This window comes from Leptosomus discolor, chromosome 2, assembly GCF_034619465.1.
Source record: "Leptosomus discolor isolate bLepDis1 chromosome 2, bLepDis1.hap2, whole genome shotgun sequence".
NCBI classification, from domain to species: Eukaryota; Metazoa; Chordata; class Aves; order Leptosomiformes; family Leptosomidae; genus Leptosomus; species Leptosomus discolor.
In genome coordinates, this window is record NC_141392.1 from 77731662 (window position 1) to 77753041 (window position 21380).

The 21380-nt window shown below is 40.4% G+C and overlaps 1 protein-coding gene across 1 annotated transcript; it reads left to right on the top strand.

The window, feature by feature from the left end:
• Positions 1-4392: 4392 nt before the first annotated feature.
• BEND3 (BEN domain containing 3) lies at positions 4393-12413 on the top strand. Its single transcript, XM_009950860.2, has 3 exons — positions 4393-4426; positions 4888-5111; positions 10140-12413. Exons 1-3 carry the CDS (start codon positions 4393-4395, stop codon positions 12411-12413), a joined length of 2532 nt encoding a protein of 843 aa, XP_009949162.2.
• The last annotated feature ends 8967 nt before the right edge of the window (positions 12414-21380 follow it).

Consider the following 21380-nt stretch of genomic DNA (forward strand, 5'->3'; position numbering starts at 1 on the left):
CAAAATATTTACAAGCAAAATCCTAAAACTTGAAGTTTAAGGTTTATGATCATATTTTGTAAAGCATGATTTTTTTGGCCAGTTCAGGTGGAAATACAAGAAGTTTCAGCTAAAATTTTAGACATACGGGTGTTTAGGCTACAGCGCCAATTGACTTCATGAGGATCAGAATCTGGCTGTTGACGTAGCTGCTGTTGTAGGTGTTTGGTGTGTTTTGGAATCCTCCTTCCAGATCCTCTTTTCACCAGCAAGTAGGATGTACTGCAGCATCTGTCTGTACCCCAGCAAGATAAAGCTGCCAAGGCTGGTTGCTCTGCCAGTCACGGCTGCAGACCCGGGCTCCCAGCTTCAGCACAGGGTGTTCGCTCCTTCCTAGAACTAGCTAACTGCCGTCCTGTAGAAAGCATTGAGTCAGTATAAGGCTAAAGATGATAAATATATTTATCTTCTATTTTGAAAAAAGACACATCAGGTAAGAATGAAATACGTTTGTATACTCAACATGACAAGGAACAACTGTCAGGTGTTTGCTTTACTGGATGGATTTCCTACTCGGTTGCTTTTTGCACTACTTTGTCCCGAGCTCTCTTAGGTCTTTTTTTATTCCAGCTTTGTTTACTCTCTCTCTCTGGGCCAGAATGCAACCTCAAAACAGATTTTGATACTGCTGCCTCTTCTGCAGAGGCAATAATTATTTTCATAAGTACTGATTCACTGCAAACAGTATTTTAAAGAATCTGAAATGTTTTATCTTTAGTGGACTTTAAACAATCAACAAAATTGTTAACCATACATAGATGCGTGGACATGCTCACACACACAGACTTTCCCCCTTCCCATAGGTCCTAATTTCCTGAGGAAGCGATGACACAATTGCTCTGTTGATATCTCTGTGACCACTTACTACTCACTTGTGAGTCCATTGCTACCCAGATTTGAAGCGAGGTGGTGGTGCAAACAGATGACAAGTGAAGTTCCATGAAATGGTTGATCCAAGCCAGTGGCTTGCTGGTATGAGAAAGAGATTGTAATTCCTCCTTTCCATCCCAGACCTCGTGCGTATTCCTGAGCTGGGCCCAATTACTTGCCTTACCCTTTACCTCTCTGAATTAGAATAAAAGTAACCTGGCAAAGAATTATACAATGGTTTGGGTTGGAAGGGACCTTTAAAGGTCACCTAGTCCAACCCCCCTGCAGTGAGCAGGGACATGTTTAGCTGGATCAGGTTGCTCAGAGGCCCGTCTGACCTGACCTTGAATGTTTCTAGGGATGGGGCGTCTACCACTTCTCTGGGCAGCCTGTTCCAGTGTTTCACCACCCTCGTTGTAAAAAATTTCTTCCTTATATCCAGTCTTATGTCTTCCCTCCTTTAGTTTAAAACCATTACTCCTTGTCCTATCACAACAGGCCCTGCTGAAAAGATTACCCCCAAGAAGTGAATTGTTTTCTGTCAGTTTTTCAAGCTGGAAGAGCTCACTGAAGGTTAAGGTGGACACTTACGGGTGACTGACGGAGTTGGTGGGACTATGGTGCAGGAAATCAGAGGGGCAGTTGGATCCTGTCTCTTGACAGAAGCTGTTGTACGTGCTTTGTTTTGTCATGATACCGAAGTTCTTACAAATCTCACAAAGAAGAGAGGAAACCATATAAGGAGAGAAATATAACTAGGGCTGCCAAGAAGGAAAAGACTGGAGCTCATGCTTTGTTTGGCACCAAAGAGTTCAAATATGAAAGCCAGTCTTTCTAGGCCTCATTGATTCTGATGCTGGTTTTGACTATTTGCTTTTAATTCTATTCTGGCAGTTTTGAAATTTAAAAAAATATCAAAATAAGTAATAACATTTTGTTTCAAATTTGGGAAACAGTGTTTTGACTTAATGTTATTTGACCTGAGTTTGGGATAGCTTTGGTCTTCCTGATGTTGCCTGTTTTAGAAGGTTAACTGTTAACAAGGGTATATGCTTTGCTTTAGTTTTCACTTTTTTCCAGTTTTTGAAGAGTGGCTGTTGAGATCCTTATTTATCTTCTCCTTCCAGTTTGCTTGTGTTCTCTCAGAGGAATTCTCGTGAAGCATTCTTCCTATTTGAATTGCAGTAATAGCAGGAGAATACAATTCCCTATATCCGCTTCTAAATATTTCGTGTCATTCCGCCTGCCGCCACCTTTATAGTCTTCCCTTCTGGCTCTGTCTTTACTGTCTTTTCGTGTTTTGCTCTGGTAGAGCACTCTAGGGTTATCTGGAAAACCATTTTGATTTCCATGACAGAATATTCTGTAGTGGTATTTGCCGATTTGCTTACTGTCACTTCAGACCCTCATAAAATGCCTCTGTGTCACACTTGAGCACTGGCACATGTTGGTCTTGTACCACATCCCTCAGAGCTAAGCCTAGTGCAGTGTGGAAAAGTGTAGGAAAGATCTAGGCACTGAGTATCAATGTGTCTGGGTTACTGGGGAAAAATACATTTAGTACTATGTGCTTTTCTTAAAGTCCAACGTACTTTTTGATGGTGCTGTACAAAGTACACTGTCTTAGGACTGTTCATAAAGAGCTGTGGTGGCTGTCTAAATTCATAAATACTGTTGAGTTAGTAAGACTTGGTATTAACCCTCACCAGTGCTCATCGGGTGGCTTAGAAGTTGGTGTGGGCCACTTAGTTTCATGCTGTTGTGTCTCTACAGAGTTTGCAAAAGTTAAGTGAAGTGATTAAGGTACTGTTAAGCTTGCATAATTTATATGTGAATCAGTTCATAAATGCAAGTCCTGAAATAGGGCATTACAGTGGGTATAAGGAGTAGATATTTAAGGGGTTTGCGGTAGCTCTACGTCCAACTGAGAGAGGCTTTTTTTCTGGTGATGTGATGATGAAGACAATCTCGTGTTATCCTCTTGAGGATGCCCTTTACAAGGCTGTACATAGGGCCCGTGTCAAAGATCAGCACATCAATTTGGCTTCTGGAGAGGCCTAGTATGAGCTGATTTTGTAACTCCGTGCATCTTTTTCTTTGGGTGTGTGTGCTTCCCATTGTCATCCAATTGTACAATATCTTATCCAGAATGGGATCTCATACTTAACATTAACAGCCATCCCTTGCTGATGAAGAAAAATTCGTAGCTACACAGCATTCATGTGTTTCCAAGAGTTTTATAACAGTATTTTGAGATTTAAAAAAAAAAAAAAATCTATTCAACACTATTCAGAAGAGAGGTAGAGACTTTTTTTCCCCCTCCAAAACAGATTCTCTGCCTCTTTCTCTCCCCATCTCTCTTTTAAATTTCATTATAATTTCCACTCCTGGTTTATATGTACACTTTTTGTTTGGTTTTATTCACTTGCTCCAGCCAGAGAGAAGCCTGTCTTGATTTTAGACCTTGGCTAAAGGATAGGCAGCAACAGTTGAAAGAAAACTATTTGAAAGAAGAATGTAACTGTGGAAAATGTAATAATATTCTGGGGCCAAGTAAACGTCATGCTGTGTGGAGATGAACATGAGCGGTGTGTGACAGTTTACCAGTCACCAGCTTACCAGTTGAGAGTGTCAGTTTGCAGCTGTGTGCCCTGTAATGGTCACTGAGATCTGATCAGGTTGTTTGCTTTTTAGATCTCCAAAATATTTAGCATCTTCTTTTAGGAACATGTCCACAGATGGATGTTTGCCCCAAAGTGACTTGCAAAATTAGTTTTCAAGGAAACAGAAATACAGCTGAGTCTTTCATGTGAAAAGTAATGCTAAATCATGCTAGAATAATACATGTATTTGTTTTTCCTTACAAAATCATTCTTACATTACTTAGAGGCTGACAGGGGGAGAAAAAAAAAAGATAGTTACTGTAGATCTGTGGATTGCTCTGCTTGAATTGATGCAATCCATATGAAAAGGTCAAACATTTTAAAATGAAAACTTACTCCAGCATGTATTACAGTTTATGATGAGTTTTCCTTTTGTGATGACTTTGGGTCACCCACAATGACAATATAAAAACATTTGACTGTAATAAGAATTAGTGACTTGGTACAGGATGGAGAGTTTAATACAGTTAACTTCCATTTATACACTGCCAAGATACTTTATAGAGAAAGTTAAAATGACTTCTACTTTTCTCCATACCAGAAAAAGACATATAGTTTTAAATACTTTTCTATGTTGTCTGCAGTATAGTTTGCATGTTGACAGGTCTATAGATGGCCATGAAATTTTCTGAAAATGGCTAGTTGTTACAAACATACAGACTGGAAGTTACTGGATGACTGAATGATACCTAGCCAGCTGGTAATGCCCACTGGCTCTAAATTAAAAGTAATTCTAAAAACAGATGTAGATATTTCCTGATTCCAGAAGATGCTGATATTTATTTTTATATTTTTGTTTTGTTCTTTAGAGAGATAGAAGATGAATTCAGCTGAAATCACTGATGATGATGAAGGTAAAATGTTATACTTTGTGTAACTTATGATCAGGCAAAAATATTTGTTGAATTAAAGCCTTTGTAACCTGATAAAGAATGCACATGGATTGAGACAAATTACATTTTTTTTTAAAGCGATCTAAAATACACCATTGACTTTGCTGCTCATTATGTCTTCTGCTCTACATCCTTCGACCCCCTCCAAAAAAATCTTCCTACTGTAACTTCATTTGTTTATACTTTTGACTCTCCTTTGGGGAAGAAACTGTCATTTACTGGATGACTGAATGATTCCTAGCATAATAAAAACTTGACTTTGGGGTGGCCTCAGCATACACTTATCGTGCAAGTCATAAAAAATAATTATGCTCTTCAAAACACATTTTCATAAAAAGAATCAAACCAAGAAAGATTGTATTAAGGGTGTCATGGTTTTCTGGAGAGAGTGCTTTATCTTTCTAAACCTTCTCTTTTTCCAGTAAAATTTCCTACAAAATGTGTTGTGAAAGTAGAAACAGAAAACGAAGACGAAGCTCTAGACTGCTCAGTAACATCCAGATCTGCTGAGAAACACTCACTGGATGGTGCAGTTACTTGCCTACAGGATTCCAGCAAACGGAAACAGACCTCACTTGGTTGTGATAGTTCAGGGAGCCAGCAAGATGTCTTATCCAGTGTGAAGAAAAGACGCTTTACACAAGAGGTGACTTCTCTATACATGACTGTGTGATTTTTCTGTTCTTATTTCATAGGCTGAATTCAGCGCTGCAGTAAGCAAAATGCAAGTCATTTGACTAGTTTTGCATTAGTAATGAGTTTGAGGCAAATATGGCTAATCTTAACCCAGTTTGCACACGTTACTTGTCTCGGTATTTCTTTAAATAACGTGGGAGTGATTGTATCTATGAAATAGTTATAGGTGAATTCATTCATGTTAAGTGTATTTTTGTTGTTCGTAGGAGCAGGTAGTAATTTGCATTAACTGAGCATGACTCTGATTACAGTCCTCATGTCACAGTGTCCTTCAGCTGGATCCTCAGTGGTAGAATCAGGGCTGTAATCCTTCCTTCTGTGACACAGATTACGATGTCAGTGAGACAAGTATAAATTTGTGTATTATTTGAAAGATAAAAATGCAGGAATGCAGAAGACTTCAGCATATCAAGAGCAGAATGTATTACAACTTCTGCTGCAGTACCCCACTTGTGACAATCCAGGTGTTTGTCCAGCCGGTGAAGGAGATGTCCAGTCTCTTCCATTACCCTGTTCTAGTTTCACCTCTCCAGCAATTGGAGGTTTTCATTAATCTTTGCTGAAACTGAGCAAGTTTCTCTTAGTCCTTGTCATTTTCAGTAGGGAGAGGAGTGATTATCTATTCCTATAAAAGTCTTCTGCACATGGGAAAATTGGTGTGATGTTGTCCACCCTCAGCCCTTCCTTTCCAAGACCAAAATTCTTGGTTTTCAGCTCTTCTTTGTTGTTCTCTTTGAGATTCCTGAAAGGGTCGTTTCCAGTGTTGGACAGTCACATCTCTTCTAACACCCTCTAGAGCAGTATAATGACCTCCTGTTTTTCACACTCAGCACTTTATTAAAATAACCTAGATTCAAATTCATCCTCTTTTGAATAACTTCAGGCCCTGGGTTATATTTAGTTTATGACCTACTCTAATGCACATATCCTTTTCTGCTGTTCTGCTACTAGCCAGTTATTCCATGTTATATTTGTGCATTTAATTTCTCCTTTCTAACCATAGCTCTTCATCTTTCTTTTTCCTGACTGTCATCTCTCTGACTTCTCGGGGCTGTTTTATTCCCTGAATGCCTGTGGTAGGTAGGTTTTAATCTTATTACATGTTTTCTTTCTTTTCCTTTCTGTTTTTCTTTTTTACAGTTGTTTCACTTACATTCAGGTTCTTAAAAGAGCTTCAAAATGGTCTCTGAACAGTGCTTTCTTTGGATTTTACTGTTTATTGTTTGCCTTTAATAATTTTTTAAATTTAATTTGAAATTAATTATAACTTTGGACGTATACTATCAGAAACTGACCCAGTAACAGTGATGAAAATTCATTCTTAGCTGACCCCAATGAATCAGCATGTTTAGTTAAATAACCAACCAGAAATATTCCTCAATCCTAACATTTTTAAAGTTAATTACTTTTCCAGTACCAATATTTCTGGTTGAAGACTTCATTAACTATTTCTGTTTAAACAGAGGACAAAATGTTAATTATATTTCAGAATATTGTGCTTGTAGTATATTTTTACTGCACATCACACAAGCATCTATGTATGATATAAGCAGAGCTGTACTTTTTTTCTTCTATAACTGTACTATTAGGCTGGTGATTATAGTACTAAATTGCTTTCTATCAGAAGACATTTCGCTTTTTTTTTTAAATTCTGATTATCATGTCATAACCAGAAATTCATTTTCCCTAATTTTCAAGTATAGGAAGATTTTAAGTTTAAAAATTTACGTGCAAGACAGTTTCAAGTTCTTGTGTGTTTGATAGAATCTTTTTATGTGTTTCTCATGTATTTTTTCTTCATTACTCACATGCTAGAATATTATGGTTTGTATTCTTACAGATATTTAGACTTTTTTTATTAAGCATAATAAAGGTCATAAATTAGCTGGACTTTAGCACTGAACAGAGCAGTAACTAAACAACTTTCAAAACTTGGCTTAGGACTTTGAGAGATAATGTGAGAGACTATTTCACAATTACTTATATTGGTCAATATTTACCAAAATACTACATTTTGCAAATGTTCAAAGCATGTATATAATATAAAAACTTGCTGTGCAAATGTAGTGTGAAAAGCAGCACTATCCTATGTACATTGAGTCTCGTAGAACAATGCTTATTTTTTGATGGTACATTAAAACTGATCATCTTAAATGAGTGTAGCATTATCTGAAATACACAGATGTTTAAAGATCAGTGTTACAGAAAACGAATTTGAAATATTAAATACTAGTTTAATTGAAGAATTTATGAAAAACTACATATTTATGCTGTGGATATTGCTGTTCCCAGATGGGAACTGTGTAAAGACAAGATAACTAAAAGCAAAAGGAAAGAAAATGAGAATGCATCTGAAATAGAAAGTCCTTAAATATAGGCCCAAATGTGTTGTCATCTGTTAGTTGAACACTGACTATGTGTTTCTGAAATGCAGATAACCAAATCCGTCCCACAACCAGATCCAAATACAGTGAGCTGCGACAGTGACAGGGCAGAAGTTCTGCTGCGATCGCAGCAGAGATCTGCTGTAGTTGTTAGCATGAGCACTTCTCCAGAGCACCCCATCCAAAACTGAGAATGCAAACTTTCACAATAGTCACTGTCAACTTACAAATTTGTGCTGTTTAATACACATTCTCATGTTGCTTTGCCCTGGCTCTGTGTGTGAGGTGTGCATTAATAGAAATTACCCCCACGTTGCCAAGTTTTATTATATAATTAATTAGGGAAAAGGTACGGCAGGAGTTCTGACGAGAACTGACAGACAACTGGTGGCCTGCAGCTAGCTGTTTAGTAGAGAAGGAATTGAATGGATCATACTCTGTATGCGAAGGAATATTTGGAATATTCCTTCATAAGTAAATAATAATAAGTAAACAGGACTGTTACTGGAAGAGCTAGCTACTTAGGCAGCAGGTCTCATTGTATGTGTAAGAAATGCATTCTGCAGAATTGCTGTTTTGTTTTGTTGTTTTGATCTAAAATGGTAAAAAAAAATTGTAATTCAGTCTGTGTTTCTGACTGGGGAGCAGAACTATGCTTATTGTCAGTGGAGATTTTCATGACCTGCTTTCAGGTGATGTCTGTTTGGGAGAGTTCTGTTACTGTCTGGAAAGACCTCTGTTTCTCCACTGACAAGTATAGGTGGTGTATGACAACTCCAGTCCCTGTGTAGGAGCTTACATTTAGGTGGTAGCAATGTGAATCTCAGTCTGCTCACAATCCAGTCTCCTGTGCTCTGGGATTTTACAAGTCACAAAGAGCTGGTTTAGTCAGGGTGTATCACTATGTCACCACTTGCTGGGGTAAGTCACCTTTAATAGCTTGTGGTGTTCCAGGACTCTGGTTCCTCACTGTCCTCATGGCAGACGTGCTTTAATATGGGTGGGACTGGAGGGGCAGTCTTCTGAACGGGTCCTGGAAGTCGGGTGTCCTAGGCACCACCGCGGCTAGGGATTCTGCGCACTGTGAAATATAATGCCTTCGTGTTACGCTTTCATTTTATCATCCGTCCATCCACACAGCTTTGGATGTGAAAACACGAGGTTTCGTATGTAGGGTTGTGTGTGTGAGAGCAGAACTTGGAAACACAACTTCAGTTTAATTGAGTCTGCTGGTTTCTAAACTTGGAGTGGAAGCCAGCTTGTTCTTTCTGAGCCTCTTTTGAGTATATATTGCATTAGAATTTAAAAAGTAATTAGATTCAATTTGTCACTGCAGTAAGCGGATGCCAAGTGTGAGCACACATAGGGACCAGATTAATTTCCTGAGTGTTACAGTTCTGTTTTTTCAGAAGGGAACCTTAATTCAAGTTTCTCACTGTAGGATGTAGTGGGGTCTTCATTAGAATTTCAAATTGCAAATTGTGGCTCTCGGCTCAGACCTCAAGTCTGTGTTCCATTTGTTTTAATACTTTAATGCAAATTCTGTGGTTTATATGTAATTAACTTTCTGTGGAACAAGCCAAGCAAAATGTTTCAGTACGGTCTTCTCTAAAGATCTATGTTTTCTCATGTTTGAGTTCTGTATGTTGGATTTTGATTCTGTTATAATTATTTGCAATATCCATGTGTTTGCAAAAAAACCCAAACCCACCCAAGCCCTGCAGATTTGCTGTGAGTTGAAGACGATGCTGGCTTCTAATTTCAAGCAATGAAAAGAGTTAGAAATTATTGAGAACATTAATTCCTTAAGAGCTCATTACTGTTTTTAGTAGAAATAATTCAGAAAATTAGAAACCCATGAGTCTGAACTTCCCTGCCTTTCAGAAATAAATTTTAGGCTTCCCTTTTTAAAAAGACAGTAGCAAGGTACTTTTCACTTTGTTTTGAAGTTTTTGTTATTTAAATAGAATACTTTTAAAAAATTACAGTTATTCTTAGAACTTGTTTAGGAGTTGTACACCATTATAAAGATTAAAAAAAAAAACCCCGATGTAAACCTTTTACATCAAAAAGAAGAGAATAAGCATAATTTTGGTGTCTTATAGCCTTTGTGGTATTTTCAAAAGCTAACCTAAAGAGAGTGCTGGAACATTAAATGCAGTTCTTGGAGGCAGTGGCAAGGTCACAGGACTAGGAGTCAGAAAATCTAGATTCTATTCTTGGCTCTCTTGCTGACTTGTTGCCACCCAAATTCTCTGCAGCCCAAGATCCTCATATGCAAGGTGAAGCATAATGATACTTAATTTGGGAGTGCAGAGCTCTGTGGGTGAAGAGTACTAAGGATTATTATTGCATTTCTGTCCGTGGAGAAAGGCACGAGCAAAAAAAAAAACCCAAAATAAACCTAAATAATACTTTACTCTATTTTTATTTGTCCTAGGGAATTTATTAATTTTGATGTGTTTAACACAACTAAGTCCTCTGGAGAAAATTTTACTTTGCACTTTTATGTAACGGTGCCTGCTTAAGGGGCACATATTTATAGCTAATATTTTTAAGGCAGTCTTACTAATGCAATATTTATTCATTCAAAGGGCCCCCTCTCAAACATGAAGAACAGAGATACTGGCTCACCCACTCAGGTAAATGCAGAGCAGCCGAACAAGAACAAGAATCCTAACATAACGTGGCTCAGTGAGGAAGAATCCTTCAGTGACATAACCACTCCATCTTACAAAAAACCTCTCTATGGCATCTCACACAAAATCACGGAGAAGAAGAACCCACCAGGAGCAGAGCAGTTTGCTTCTTATGAGTTGTTTGAAAAAATCAACCTCAGCAGTCCCTCGCCTCTTCGGACTTTGAACGACCAACGCAAAAGGGACTCGGCTGCAACCATTGCCGTAACAGCGGCCACCGCGGATTCTGACCCAAATATATATTCTTTGATACAGAAAATGTTTTACACGCTTAACACTCTCAATACCAATATGACTCAGCTTCACAGTAAAGTTGACCTGTTGTCTCTGGAGGTCAGCAGAATTAAAAAGCAAGTCAGTCCAGCAGAGTCTGTTGCAGACTTCAAGCCTCCCCCGGAGTACCAGCTGACTTCTGCGGAGCTCAAACAAATTATGGATCAAAGCACATCAGGCGGAGACCTGGCTTGCCGGTTGCTAGTGCAGCTCTTCCCAGAGCTCTTCAGCGACAACGAGTTGAGCAGAAGCTGCAGCGCGTGCGGCTTTCTCAACAAAAGGAAACTTGAATCTCTTCATCTGCAGCTTATCCGTAACTACGTGGAAGTTTGTTATCCTTCTGTGAAGAATACAGCTGTGTGGCAGGTGGAGTGTTTGCCTCAAGTCAATGATTTTTTCAATAGATTCTGGGCTCAAAGGGAAATGGAAAACAGTCAGCAGAATGTGCAGTCGTCCAGTTTTTATGAAGCTGAGCAGGTCGAATCCTCTCATTTTATGGAGGCTAAAGAGCAGGAGGAGGCTTTGTCCTTGGACAGGAGTAATGCCATTGCCTCGGATTACATGCTGGACGCTCAGGATCTCAATGAATTTTTAGATGAAGCTACTTCCCCAGGGGAATTTTCTGTTTTTTTATTACACAGGTTGTTTCCGGAACTCTTTGACCACAGAAAATTATCTGAAAGGTACAGCTGCTTTGGAGACTCTGGAAAACAACTGCTGGATCCTCATCGGCTTCAAATAATCCGTAGGTACACTGAAATTTACTTTCCAGATGTGCAAGAAGAAGAAGCCTGGTTGCAGCAATGTGTTCAGCGAATAAATGATGAACTTGAAAATACGTATATGGATGGAAGTGAATGTGATCAGATGAGAGATGACTGTTACGACTCTTCTAGTTTACCCGACGATGTATCAGTCATAAAAGTGGAAGACAGTTTCGAATACGAAAAGCCTGGCAGACGCTCAAAAAAAATTTGGCTTGTACCCATAGACTTTGACAAACTTGACTTTCCCCCTCCTGATTTTGATGTCCCTGTCCCAGATTACCTGTTGAACAAAGAACAGATTAAGAGCATATATGAAAGCAGTCTTTCCATAGGCAACTTTGCCTCTCGATTGCTTGTTCTCTTATTTCCTGAACTGTTTACTCCCGAAAACTTGCGGAAGCAATACAACTGTAGCGGATCCTTAGGGAAGAAACAGCTCGACCCCACTAGAATTAAATTAATTCGACATTATGTGCAGATACTGTACCCCAGAGCAAAGAATGACAGAGTGTGGACATTGGAGTTTGTTGGGAAGCTTGACGAGAGGTGTCGACGAAGAGACACGGAGCAAAGGCGTTCGTACCAACAGCAGCGGAAAATCCACGTGCCAGGGCCTGACAGGAGGGAATTTCTCAGCTATGTAATAAACCCCGAGAGGTTTCGCGAAGAGTTCGAAGGGCCGCCGCTGCCACCAGAAAGAAGCAGCAAGGATTTTTGCAAGATACCACTCGACGAACTCGTGGTTCCTAATCCAGACTTCCCTGTGCCTTCTCTGTATTTGCTGTCTGATAAGGAGGTAAGAGAGATAGTGCAGCAGAGCCTGTCAGTCGGCAACTTTGCTGCCAGACTTCTCGTAAGACTCTTTCCCGAACTCTTTACTCCGGAGAATCTCAGACTGCAATACAACCATTCAGGTGCTTGTAACAAAAAACAGCTCGATCCCATCAGACTGAGACTGATCCGTCATTACGTGGAGGCAGTTTACCCTGTGGAGAAAATGGAAGAAGTATGGCATTATGAATGTATACCGAGCATTGATGAAAGGTGCCGGCGTCCTAATAGAAAAAAGTGTGATATACTGAAAAAAGCAAAGAAAGCAAAAAAAGTGACAGGCTCTTTAAGTTCCTAAGACTTTGACCACTAAATTATTGTCAGGATTATGCTTTGGTTTAGACTGAGGGGCCTGTCGGGAGCTGAGGGTGCTCAGCATCTAGGACAGTCAGGCACTAAGTTTGTTGCGTTTTAATGTGTGTGTTGCATCTCTGTGGGCACCGCAGCCGTGGGAAGTGGCTTACTACAGTTGTACGTGGGTAAAGACCATAAGTCATCAGTGACTCGCTAAGAGCATGATTTTTGCTGGTCAAATACATGTATTGAAACTGTATTAGTCCGCTGCCCATTTCTGCATCTTCCTTTTTTATCACTTTCTAGTAACAAATTTTTTTTAAATCATTGTGCTCTTCAGGGGCAGTTTTTCATTATACCCTTATAAACGATCTTGTTAGTTAATTAGGAGTTTGAAATTTAAACTTAGTTTAAATTTGAAAGTGCCATGTTCATTGGAAACCATTGGAATATTGGACTTTGCTTCTACAGTAATTGCAGCTTCGTGTTTGTTTTGTTCTTGATGATACGGAGATTCTGAAAATAATAATACTGTGTCAAAGAGTGGATCAGAATGGTGTCATTTGCACTTTTGACTGTTACACAGGTTTTATTTCTAAAACCAAGAATTAACTGTTGAAGAATTGAGACGTGAGCGTAGACACAATGTGAATTTTTTTTTATATTGACACCACAAGCTTGATCCTGCCCTTGTGAGTTCTTTTTTTGTTTTGTCCAGTGTCACTGCAGGCATGACTGAGGATGGCTCGTCTGACTAAAGCCAGCAGAACAGACCCAAGCCTGTACCCATGGAATGTCCTGCCATCACCTGCTTGCCACTGTGTTTGTAAAATAACAAAGACAACAACAACAACAACAAAAAGACCTGAAACACGAGAACTTAGAAAAATTTTGGACCTTACTCTCTATCAATATCATGATTCCAAAGGTTTCCAGTATTCCTATTGAATTGCCTATATAAAAAGTATGTGCAAAGATTGGTTTGGTGCTGAAATTCAGTGTTTCAGGGTCCCCACTTACGAGCTGTGTCAGTGTAACTCATTCTTAGCGTGAATGCAGCAGCGTCTGGATATTTCGGGTGTAGGGATATGGAACTCCCTCACTTTGCCAAATTGATGTAGTGTAATTAGTAGCTATTTGGAGGCATAACTGTCTATGTATAACTTAGGTTCATATGGTCAAGTTTGCATCATTAGTATGTTCAAGTGTAACAAAGACCACCCAGAACCCAATGTGAATTTGCTGTATGACTTGTCACTGGAGAGTGCTGCTTTAAAACTAGTTCTCCTCTTTTCAGTTTTTTCTTTGTCTTTTAATACTGATAGAAACAGTGAGAGAGAGTCAAACATGGATTTTTAAGACAGTAAAGACAGTGATTGCTTACTGATCATCACTGGAACACCTTGGAGCAATTGTTGATGTTCTCTGTGGTCCTTTTTTGTTGTTTACTTAGATGAGTCATGGTATCAAATTTTAAGTCAGTTCCAGTGTAATTTTCTGTTTTAGCATTTGTAAGAAAGTACAAAATGCTTGATGTTTTTAGTTCAGATTTTTAGAATTTATTGTTCTTAGAGTCGTATCGATCCCTTTCTTTTAAAAGCAAAGCAAAATGGTTTTTTCCTGATGGCAAGAACTAGTAAAAGTATTATGTTAAACCAGGAGTAAATCATGATAGATAGTAGCATTTGCTCATTTTCCCCGTATGCTAGCAACATTCTCAAAGAATGTATGAAGAAAGTCATGAATGTACGAAGTAATACACTGATACTGTTTATATTCATTTAAATGTTTCCTGTTGGTTTAAATAGTAGCAGACCATGCACAAAATGGATATCAGAGCAAATATGGCTATAATAAAATGAAAACATTTTACCAAAGATAAAGAACTGATACCACAACGTCTGCATCTTATCTTTCATTTTAGTGCATAAGTTTAGCAAATTGAATGTATCAGAAGCCAAGACTTTCTCTTGTAAAGGTGTGCTACCTAGCACCTCTGTGAAATTTTTTACCTGCACTTTTATGGGAGATACAAAGTGACAGAAAATATTAACAGCTGCTTAATTTGTTGTTGCGAATGGCTGGCCAGAAGGTAAGAAATATGATTATATTTTCTTACCTTAATGTCATACATGTTTCACCACTTAGTGATGTCAAAGCTCCCAGAATTCGATATATATTGAACTTTTTTACCATTGAGAGATGTTACCAGCTAGCATGCAAATCTGAGACATACTGGCTTTTACTGTAGATGTTGACATTAAGTAAAAAAAATCAGATCATTTGTATTATCTACTAAGTAGTGAAAAAACAATTTTCACCTTTTAAATTACATTTTTGAAAGTGGGTATAGGAAGATTTTCATTGTTGGGTTTTTTCTCTTGCCTTCTGTCTAATTGCTGTGTACATTCCTTTTATCTCGCTCTTCACAACCCTTTCATGATTCGTTCGATTGTGTGTTTTGTAACTGGTATCAAGAAAATACAGACGTGTGAATAGTGACATGGTTCACTAATGAAAGTTTTTGCAGTGCACCTGAACTACAGCCACATCATCCAGTCGGTCAGTCTTGTAAATAAATTAAAGGTATATTATTTTCATACAAGAGGAATGTTGTCTGGTGATTGCTTGAGTACAAGCAGGACTTTTTTCCTATAAAGTGTGTTACTAAGATCTGAGATAACCTTAAGTAATTGCACAACACATCAGCGAAAATACCCTGGTTTGCTGCAGCCATTTAAAAATATTTTTCTGGCTTTTAGATTTTTTTTGTTTAAAAGAATAAACTTGTTGTTTTGAAAGTGAGGCTCTAATAGGAAGATTGCTAGATGTTGAAGTGTTTGGGACATACGGAGCCATGCACACACTGACTCTCTATGGATGAACATCACTTTCTACGTCCCAGGTCAGTAAACCCTGTTAAGGAGAATATCAAGTGTGTCTGTCTTCTTCTTATAGTTTCAATACATCAGCTTTGGATAAGCGTTGAACAGCCCACTTCTAACAGCTTTCTAAAAGGAACAGGGTAATAGATCATAACTCCGTATCTCTGTGTCTTAGCCATTTTCCACGAATTAAAACTTACTCAGAAGCACTTTAGAAGATGTAAACCAGCACATCAAAAGGGAGGTCAAGTCTGCATCAGTTTGTTGCCCATTGACTGTATTCAGCTGACAGAATCAACAACAGGTTTGCAAATGAGAAAAATCTTTACTTGAAGTCAGCTGCTTTGTTATGCCAAGGCATTACAGCCACCAAAGTGTTTCGTGCTCTAGAAATGTTTGTGACTGGTTTTTTCTTATCTTCAAAATGCACATAATTTATTTCTAGGTATATGTATTTTTTTAAATCTGTCATTTGTGTCTTTTCAATTGTTGTTTGATATTTATACTATATATATAGCAGTGAGAAACAGAGAATTGTGTGCTCAACGCTCTACAAAGGCACACCAGGTCTAATTTCGTGCTGGAAGGGGCCAGGATGAATTCTACAGCCCCAAGAAGCACAGAAAATAATATGCAGGTTTTATTCAAAATTTTGTTTTTAGTCAGATTTTGTTTCACTGATGAGAGGGATGCAAAACAGCTGGAAAATTCAGTGTCTTAAGCTTGCCTGTACTGGGGGTGGAGCATAAATTGACATAACATATTTATGGGAGAAAAAGTGTGGCAGGTTCAAGCCTTACGATTTTTCTGATGAAATGAAACAAACTCCATTACTGTCATTGCCAAAATTTCTTCACTTCCTCGGTTTGACTTTCTGATTTTTTTCATTTTTACTGCAATTCAGTTAGCACAAATGGAGTTACGTTTTTTTTTTCTCAGGTCAGGAATGTTCTGAAAACATCTTTCTTTTAAAAAGTGCTTGAAGGGGTTTAAAATGAATAGATGAACTGATGGCTTAGTTCCCTCTCTTAATTCTGTCTTACGATTTCTTTGTTAAGAAAGACAGAAAAAGAAATAAATTTGCATTTGTCTTCATCCTTTCCTACCTACTTTTTCGTCCTAGTAGTTATTGATAGATACATTTCCAGTAGCAACAGTGCTTTCGAAATCCTCATTTTACAAACTCCTCCATTGTAAAAGTCATTCATCTTAAACTTCTCACTGGTAGCGATAGCCTTCATTTCTTACAGAAGTTTCTCACAGAATACATAATAACTCATCATTATGTTTGTCACAGCTCATACAAATCCTGTTCTGAGAGGTCATCTGTCCTGCAGCAGGGTGCTGGCTGAAGGAGCTGCCCTGGGCTGGCCAGTCCCAGTGCTGGACGTAGATGATTCGTAACAAAATCAGAACTCCATCATAGTCACATTTTGGTTATACCTCATCTGATGGGCAGGAGATTAGCCCTTACACTGCATTATTTTTATCCAGTATATTCCTTTTCATTTTTGTCATTTTCTTGATGCTGTCTTTTCTAGTTAGTGGCCATAAAAGCCTGTGACATGGGCAGACCACCTGCTTACTCCATTTCCTGATCTGTTGTATGATGGGGCTGTGGTCCCCACTGAGCATTTTTCTTTCATTAACAATTGGGAAAGAAGAACTTTGATCCTCACAGGATCAAAGAGCTGTAATAGAAAGGAAATAAAGCTGTTGTGGACAATAACTGTTCTTTTCCCACTTCTCGCCCCCCGCCTTCCCCAAAGACAAACATGAATAGAACAAACATGGTTTGTTGTTTTGTTTTGTTTTGTTTTACTAGGTTTTCCTTATTTTCAACTATTAGCATGGCTTCCCAGTCAAAAAAATGGGCAAAATTACGATTTGTGTTAATAGATGGAAAGAAATTGTGATTACTGAAGACTGGAGGAAGACCAGCTAATTAGTATCTATGCGTGCACACACACACACACACGCACGTCAAGTAATCATTCTCAATTTCCTTCACAAATCTCATTATGGAAAAACAATGGTTTGTCATTGTTTCCAGAGGCATGTTGTAGTCTTGCATGTTAATGCTCACTTCTCTGGGAGGCAAAGTGTTCCTTCACTCGTTACACTTTCAGGAATACCACTTTGGTTAGCTCATGAGGTAGTGTGTTAGCAAGGTCTACAAATGCTCCCTGCAAAAAGAAAATCCTGAAGTACCTCTCAGCAGTAGGAACAAGTCACTCACTCAGTAGGATCGCATCCTACATTTGAGATTTGTTCTATTGTATAAAACTTAGAGTTTGGTGTTACATCATGTAATGCTGTCCCTTGTCTCTCTTGCTCCCTACCTCTCCTTGTTCCAAGAATTAAAAAAAAAACAACCCCAGGGCCTCCTTGAAGTGCTTGTCTGTATGTGCATTAAATGCTGAAGCACTGGAAGCAAGAATTTTAGCTTCAGCAGTACTCAGATTTGCATGGCTCACACCCCCCCCCCCCCCCTTTGCGTTCCTTTCCCCACACATGCCATTGTGGAATGACCACCGCAACTGGCCTGCACAGGTTGTTGAGCGCTGTAGGTGCTGAAGGTAGACTGTCCTGTTCTGACATGCCATTACAGAAAAAAAAAAACCAAAAACCAGCAAAAAACAACAAAACAAAAATAAGACCCAGAAACACTTTGGTGCTTTTCTGGTATATGGAAAAAAGAATTGCCTATTATTTTGAGGGGCCAGAGTATAACGTCCCCTCTCTCTCTCTGTTGAGCTGTGGGCAGCAGAACTCAGACCCTGTTCAGGGGCGTTGGTATGTGCCTGCTTTAGTTGACCAGCCTGACTCTTCTGCCAGACCCATGTGAGCAATTGTCCGCTACTCTGTCACAGGATCCTGTGCCCTGCTCCGTAACGCAGGCTGGCCCACGTGCAGCAGATGCTGCAGCGTGTAGCATTGCTCCTGCGGCGGGTAAAACAGGCAGAGCTGTCAGATAAAGCTGCGTGCTGTGCTGGTGACGGCCGGGTCCTGCACCCACAGGCTGGTGGTGCCTGCCTCTTACAGGGCCAGGCAAAGGCTCTGGATCAGGTCAGCCCCCCCGTGCAAGGGCAGGCGTGCTGGCCAGTCTGGGCCTCACGCCTGACAACCCGCGTAAGGTTGGCTTAGTGGTTAATGCAGAGGTGGCTTAGACAGCATAGTCAGCTGTGCTGCCTCCAGAGAACTTGTTGGTCACTTCTCAAGCCGTCCAAACCTCCCTTTATGACCTCTCGGCAGCATCTCCGAGAGGAAGACCTTTCATATAGGTCCTCCACCACGCAGACTAAGAATGGCTGATGCTGACGTCCTGGAGCAGGACATTTAGTAGAGCAGTGACAGAAAGGCAGAAGCGTCGATCACTTACCCAATTCACTGTCCGTACCCTGAACTCCAGGCAGGAGGAAAAGCATTTGTGTGTCTCCCACCACTCAGTAGCACTAGAGATTTGGTAGCGTTAAAACCTTCGTTTGACCATTTCTTACTACTTTGCCATGTCATCTGACCAGACACTTGACCATGCTATGAGATGGACTCTATCACCTTAAATTCATGGCCGATGAAGGGAAGGTGCACAGCTGATGCCCAGATAAGTTTATGTGTGCTTTACATACACACAGTCTATGTGAGCCTGCCTGAAGCCCCCTGAAGGTCCAGCAAACACTGTGGCTGTGATGTGCCTGTTCCTATGCCTCTCAGAACACATGCTGGCTCTGCTCGCCTGGCACTTATGTCAGTCATTAGCCAAGCCTTGCCCTTCTTTAGCTCACAACCCAAAAGTTTAAAGGCTGCAGAAACAAGCACAACCTACTCAGCAATGTCTGGCCCCAGTAAAAAGGTCTGATCGATAGAGAAGCTTATCCAGGACAGATCAATGCAGCCAAGTGAACAGCTACTCGCCTTCCTGCTGTCATAGTTTACCTCTGAGATCACCCTGCCTGTGACTGAATCTTTCTTTTCTGAAGCCAATGGATACAGTTCTCCCTTCAACCAGTTCAATCCTGAATCCACAGAGGGTGCTCTCACCCATCACAAGACTCCTTAGGAAGTCTGCCTTTTTTTCTCCTTTACTTTGCTGATACCGCTAGTGGATCAACACTCAAAACCTATGAAAGCCTGTTGCTACCTTAATCTATCACCGAAGACCTGCTTTTGGTGCCAGTCATAGAATAACAGAATGGTTTGGGTTGGAAGGGGCCTAGTTCAACCCCCCCTGCCATGGGCAGGGACACCTTCCACTAGACCAGGTTGCTCCAAGCCCCAATGAGCCTGGCCTTGAACACTGCCAGGGAGGGGGCAGCCACATCCCCTCTGGGCAACCTGCTCCAGTGCCTCACCACCTTCATCATAAAAAATTTCTTCCTTATATCCAATCTAAATCTATCCTCTTTCAGTTTAAAACCAGTGCCCATAGTTCTGTCACTACAGGCTCTGGTAAAAAGTTTCTGTCATCGTTAGGAATGGGCTAGGTCTTGATTGCAAGCTCTCATCTACTATCTATTATTACTTCCCAATAGGCTTCTCCAGAAGTTAAAATCTAAGGTTTTTGGCCTAATATTGCAGTCATATTCTGTCCAACTCAAGAAATTACCCTGCCATTGGCCTTTCTTATGTCAATGGCTTTCAGGGATGCAACTTTCCTGTCCATCTTGGATGCCAGGCAGGTTTTGGCTTCTTTTTATCATTATTGTTTTTAACCTAGACAGAACAGACCCTTTCAGAAAGTTAATCTCTTCATGCCTGCACCTTGGCTATCCCCAAGGCCCAAAGCATTCCTGGGGTTTACGAGTGGGGTCCCGTTCTGGCCCTGTAAGCTCTGGTGTGTAGGCTACTGCTGCTGGAGGTGGCAGGCAGCGTGACTGTACACACTGATACGCACTCGACAGGTGACAAACGGTTGCTGCCTAGCAGCTGGTGCTCACTGACATGCTACTCGTAACACATCTTTCTACTTGTTTCTCTCAGCCTCCCTGTAGATTATGGGAGCCACTTAGAATAGCAACAGTCAGTGGAACTGAGGAACAACGATGCATCTCATCTCTTTATTTTCTATAGCATTTGGTGCAAGCTCCAACCACTAGAGTGGAGACAACGATGCCCGCAATGGAAGTGCAGCCTGCCATGTTCCTCTGCGTGCTTGCTATGCTGGATCTCTTCACTTCTGCAGTGTAAGGATCACCAAAATCCCCTAGGAAAGCTTTCAGGATCACGTCCTCTTAAGAACCCATTTTTTTAAAAGGTCACTATGCCTCTAAAACTAACTAGACATGTATCTGCATCTTTAAACATCCACACAATCACAAAAAAGCCCAAAACAGCACAGATTTTAGCTATGCCTGAAGAAAGCCAGGAATTATTTCACATCCTGCACTCAGCAGCCACCACTTCTGGGGCTACAGACAGCAGCAGGTACAGCCTGCTTAAACACAACCAGTGAGCGGCTGTTGGCAGCTGAGCCCAACTGTTAGTTCCCACGTGCTCCTAACCAGGTGAGCACCATTGCTTCTTCTCGCCTCAGAGATGTTTTATTCAGTGAAAATCCAGTCCTTAACTTGTCCTGGTTTGGCTGGGACAGAATCCCAGCCCAGCCATGCCGGGCAGGCCATTACCAGCTTCATGTTGGCCAGGGCAGCTGACCCGAGTTAGCTGCAGGAGCAGCCCACACCGTAATGTCATGGTGATCATAAAGGGGGAAGGTTTCCTGAGGAGAGAGGGCTCCTGTGGGGTTCCTGCTGAGGTTCCTCCTGCTCCTCCTCTGGCTGCTCCCCAGTCGATTATGACAATGGGATGTTCGTTTTGCTAAGTATAGCTCTGTATCAATCTCTGTTGGTATTGGTGGTGTTTCATTAAACCTGTTTCCCTTCTACCCACAGGTCTGCTCTCTTTTTTCCCTGATTCCTCTCCCTGGCTGGTGAGGGGTAGTCGGGTGATGGAAAAACTGTTACAGTTTAGCCCCAGGTACAGGCTCAATGTAGACATTACTTTACCAGAGCTTTTATATGTACCCAACAGCCCAATGCGTAACCAGGGCACCAGGTTTGCTTTGTGAGCAACAGTTTCTTGCCTGCCCA

What these genes read in the sequence shown, in the direction of transcription:
- BEND3 (XM_009950860.2), top strand. Translation starts at nt 4,393, where the DNA reads ATGAATTCAGCTGAAATCACTGATGATGATGAAG. An exon ending in AATCACTGATGATGATGAAG is followed by an intron (nt 4,427 to 4,887) that starts GTAAAATGTTAT and finishes CTCTTTTTCCAG; the next exon opens with TAAAATTTCCTACAAAATGT. An exon ending in AAAGACGCTTTACACAAGAG is followed by an intron (nt 5,112 to 10,139) that starts GTGACTTCTCTA and finishes ATTCATTCAAAG; the next exon opens with GGCCCCCTCTCAAACATGAA.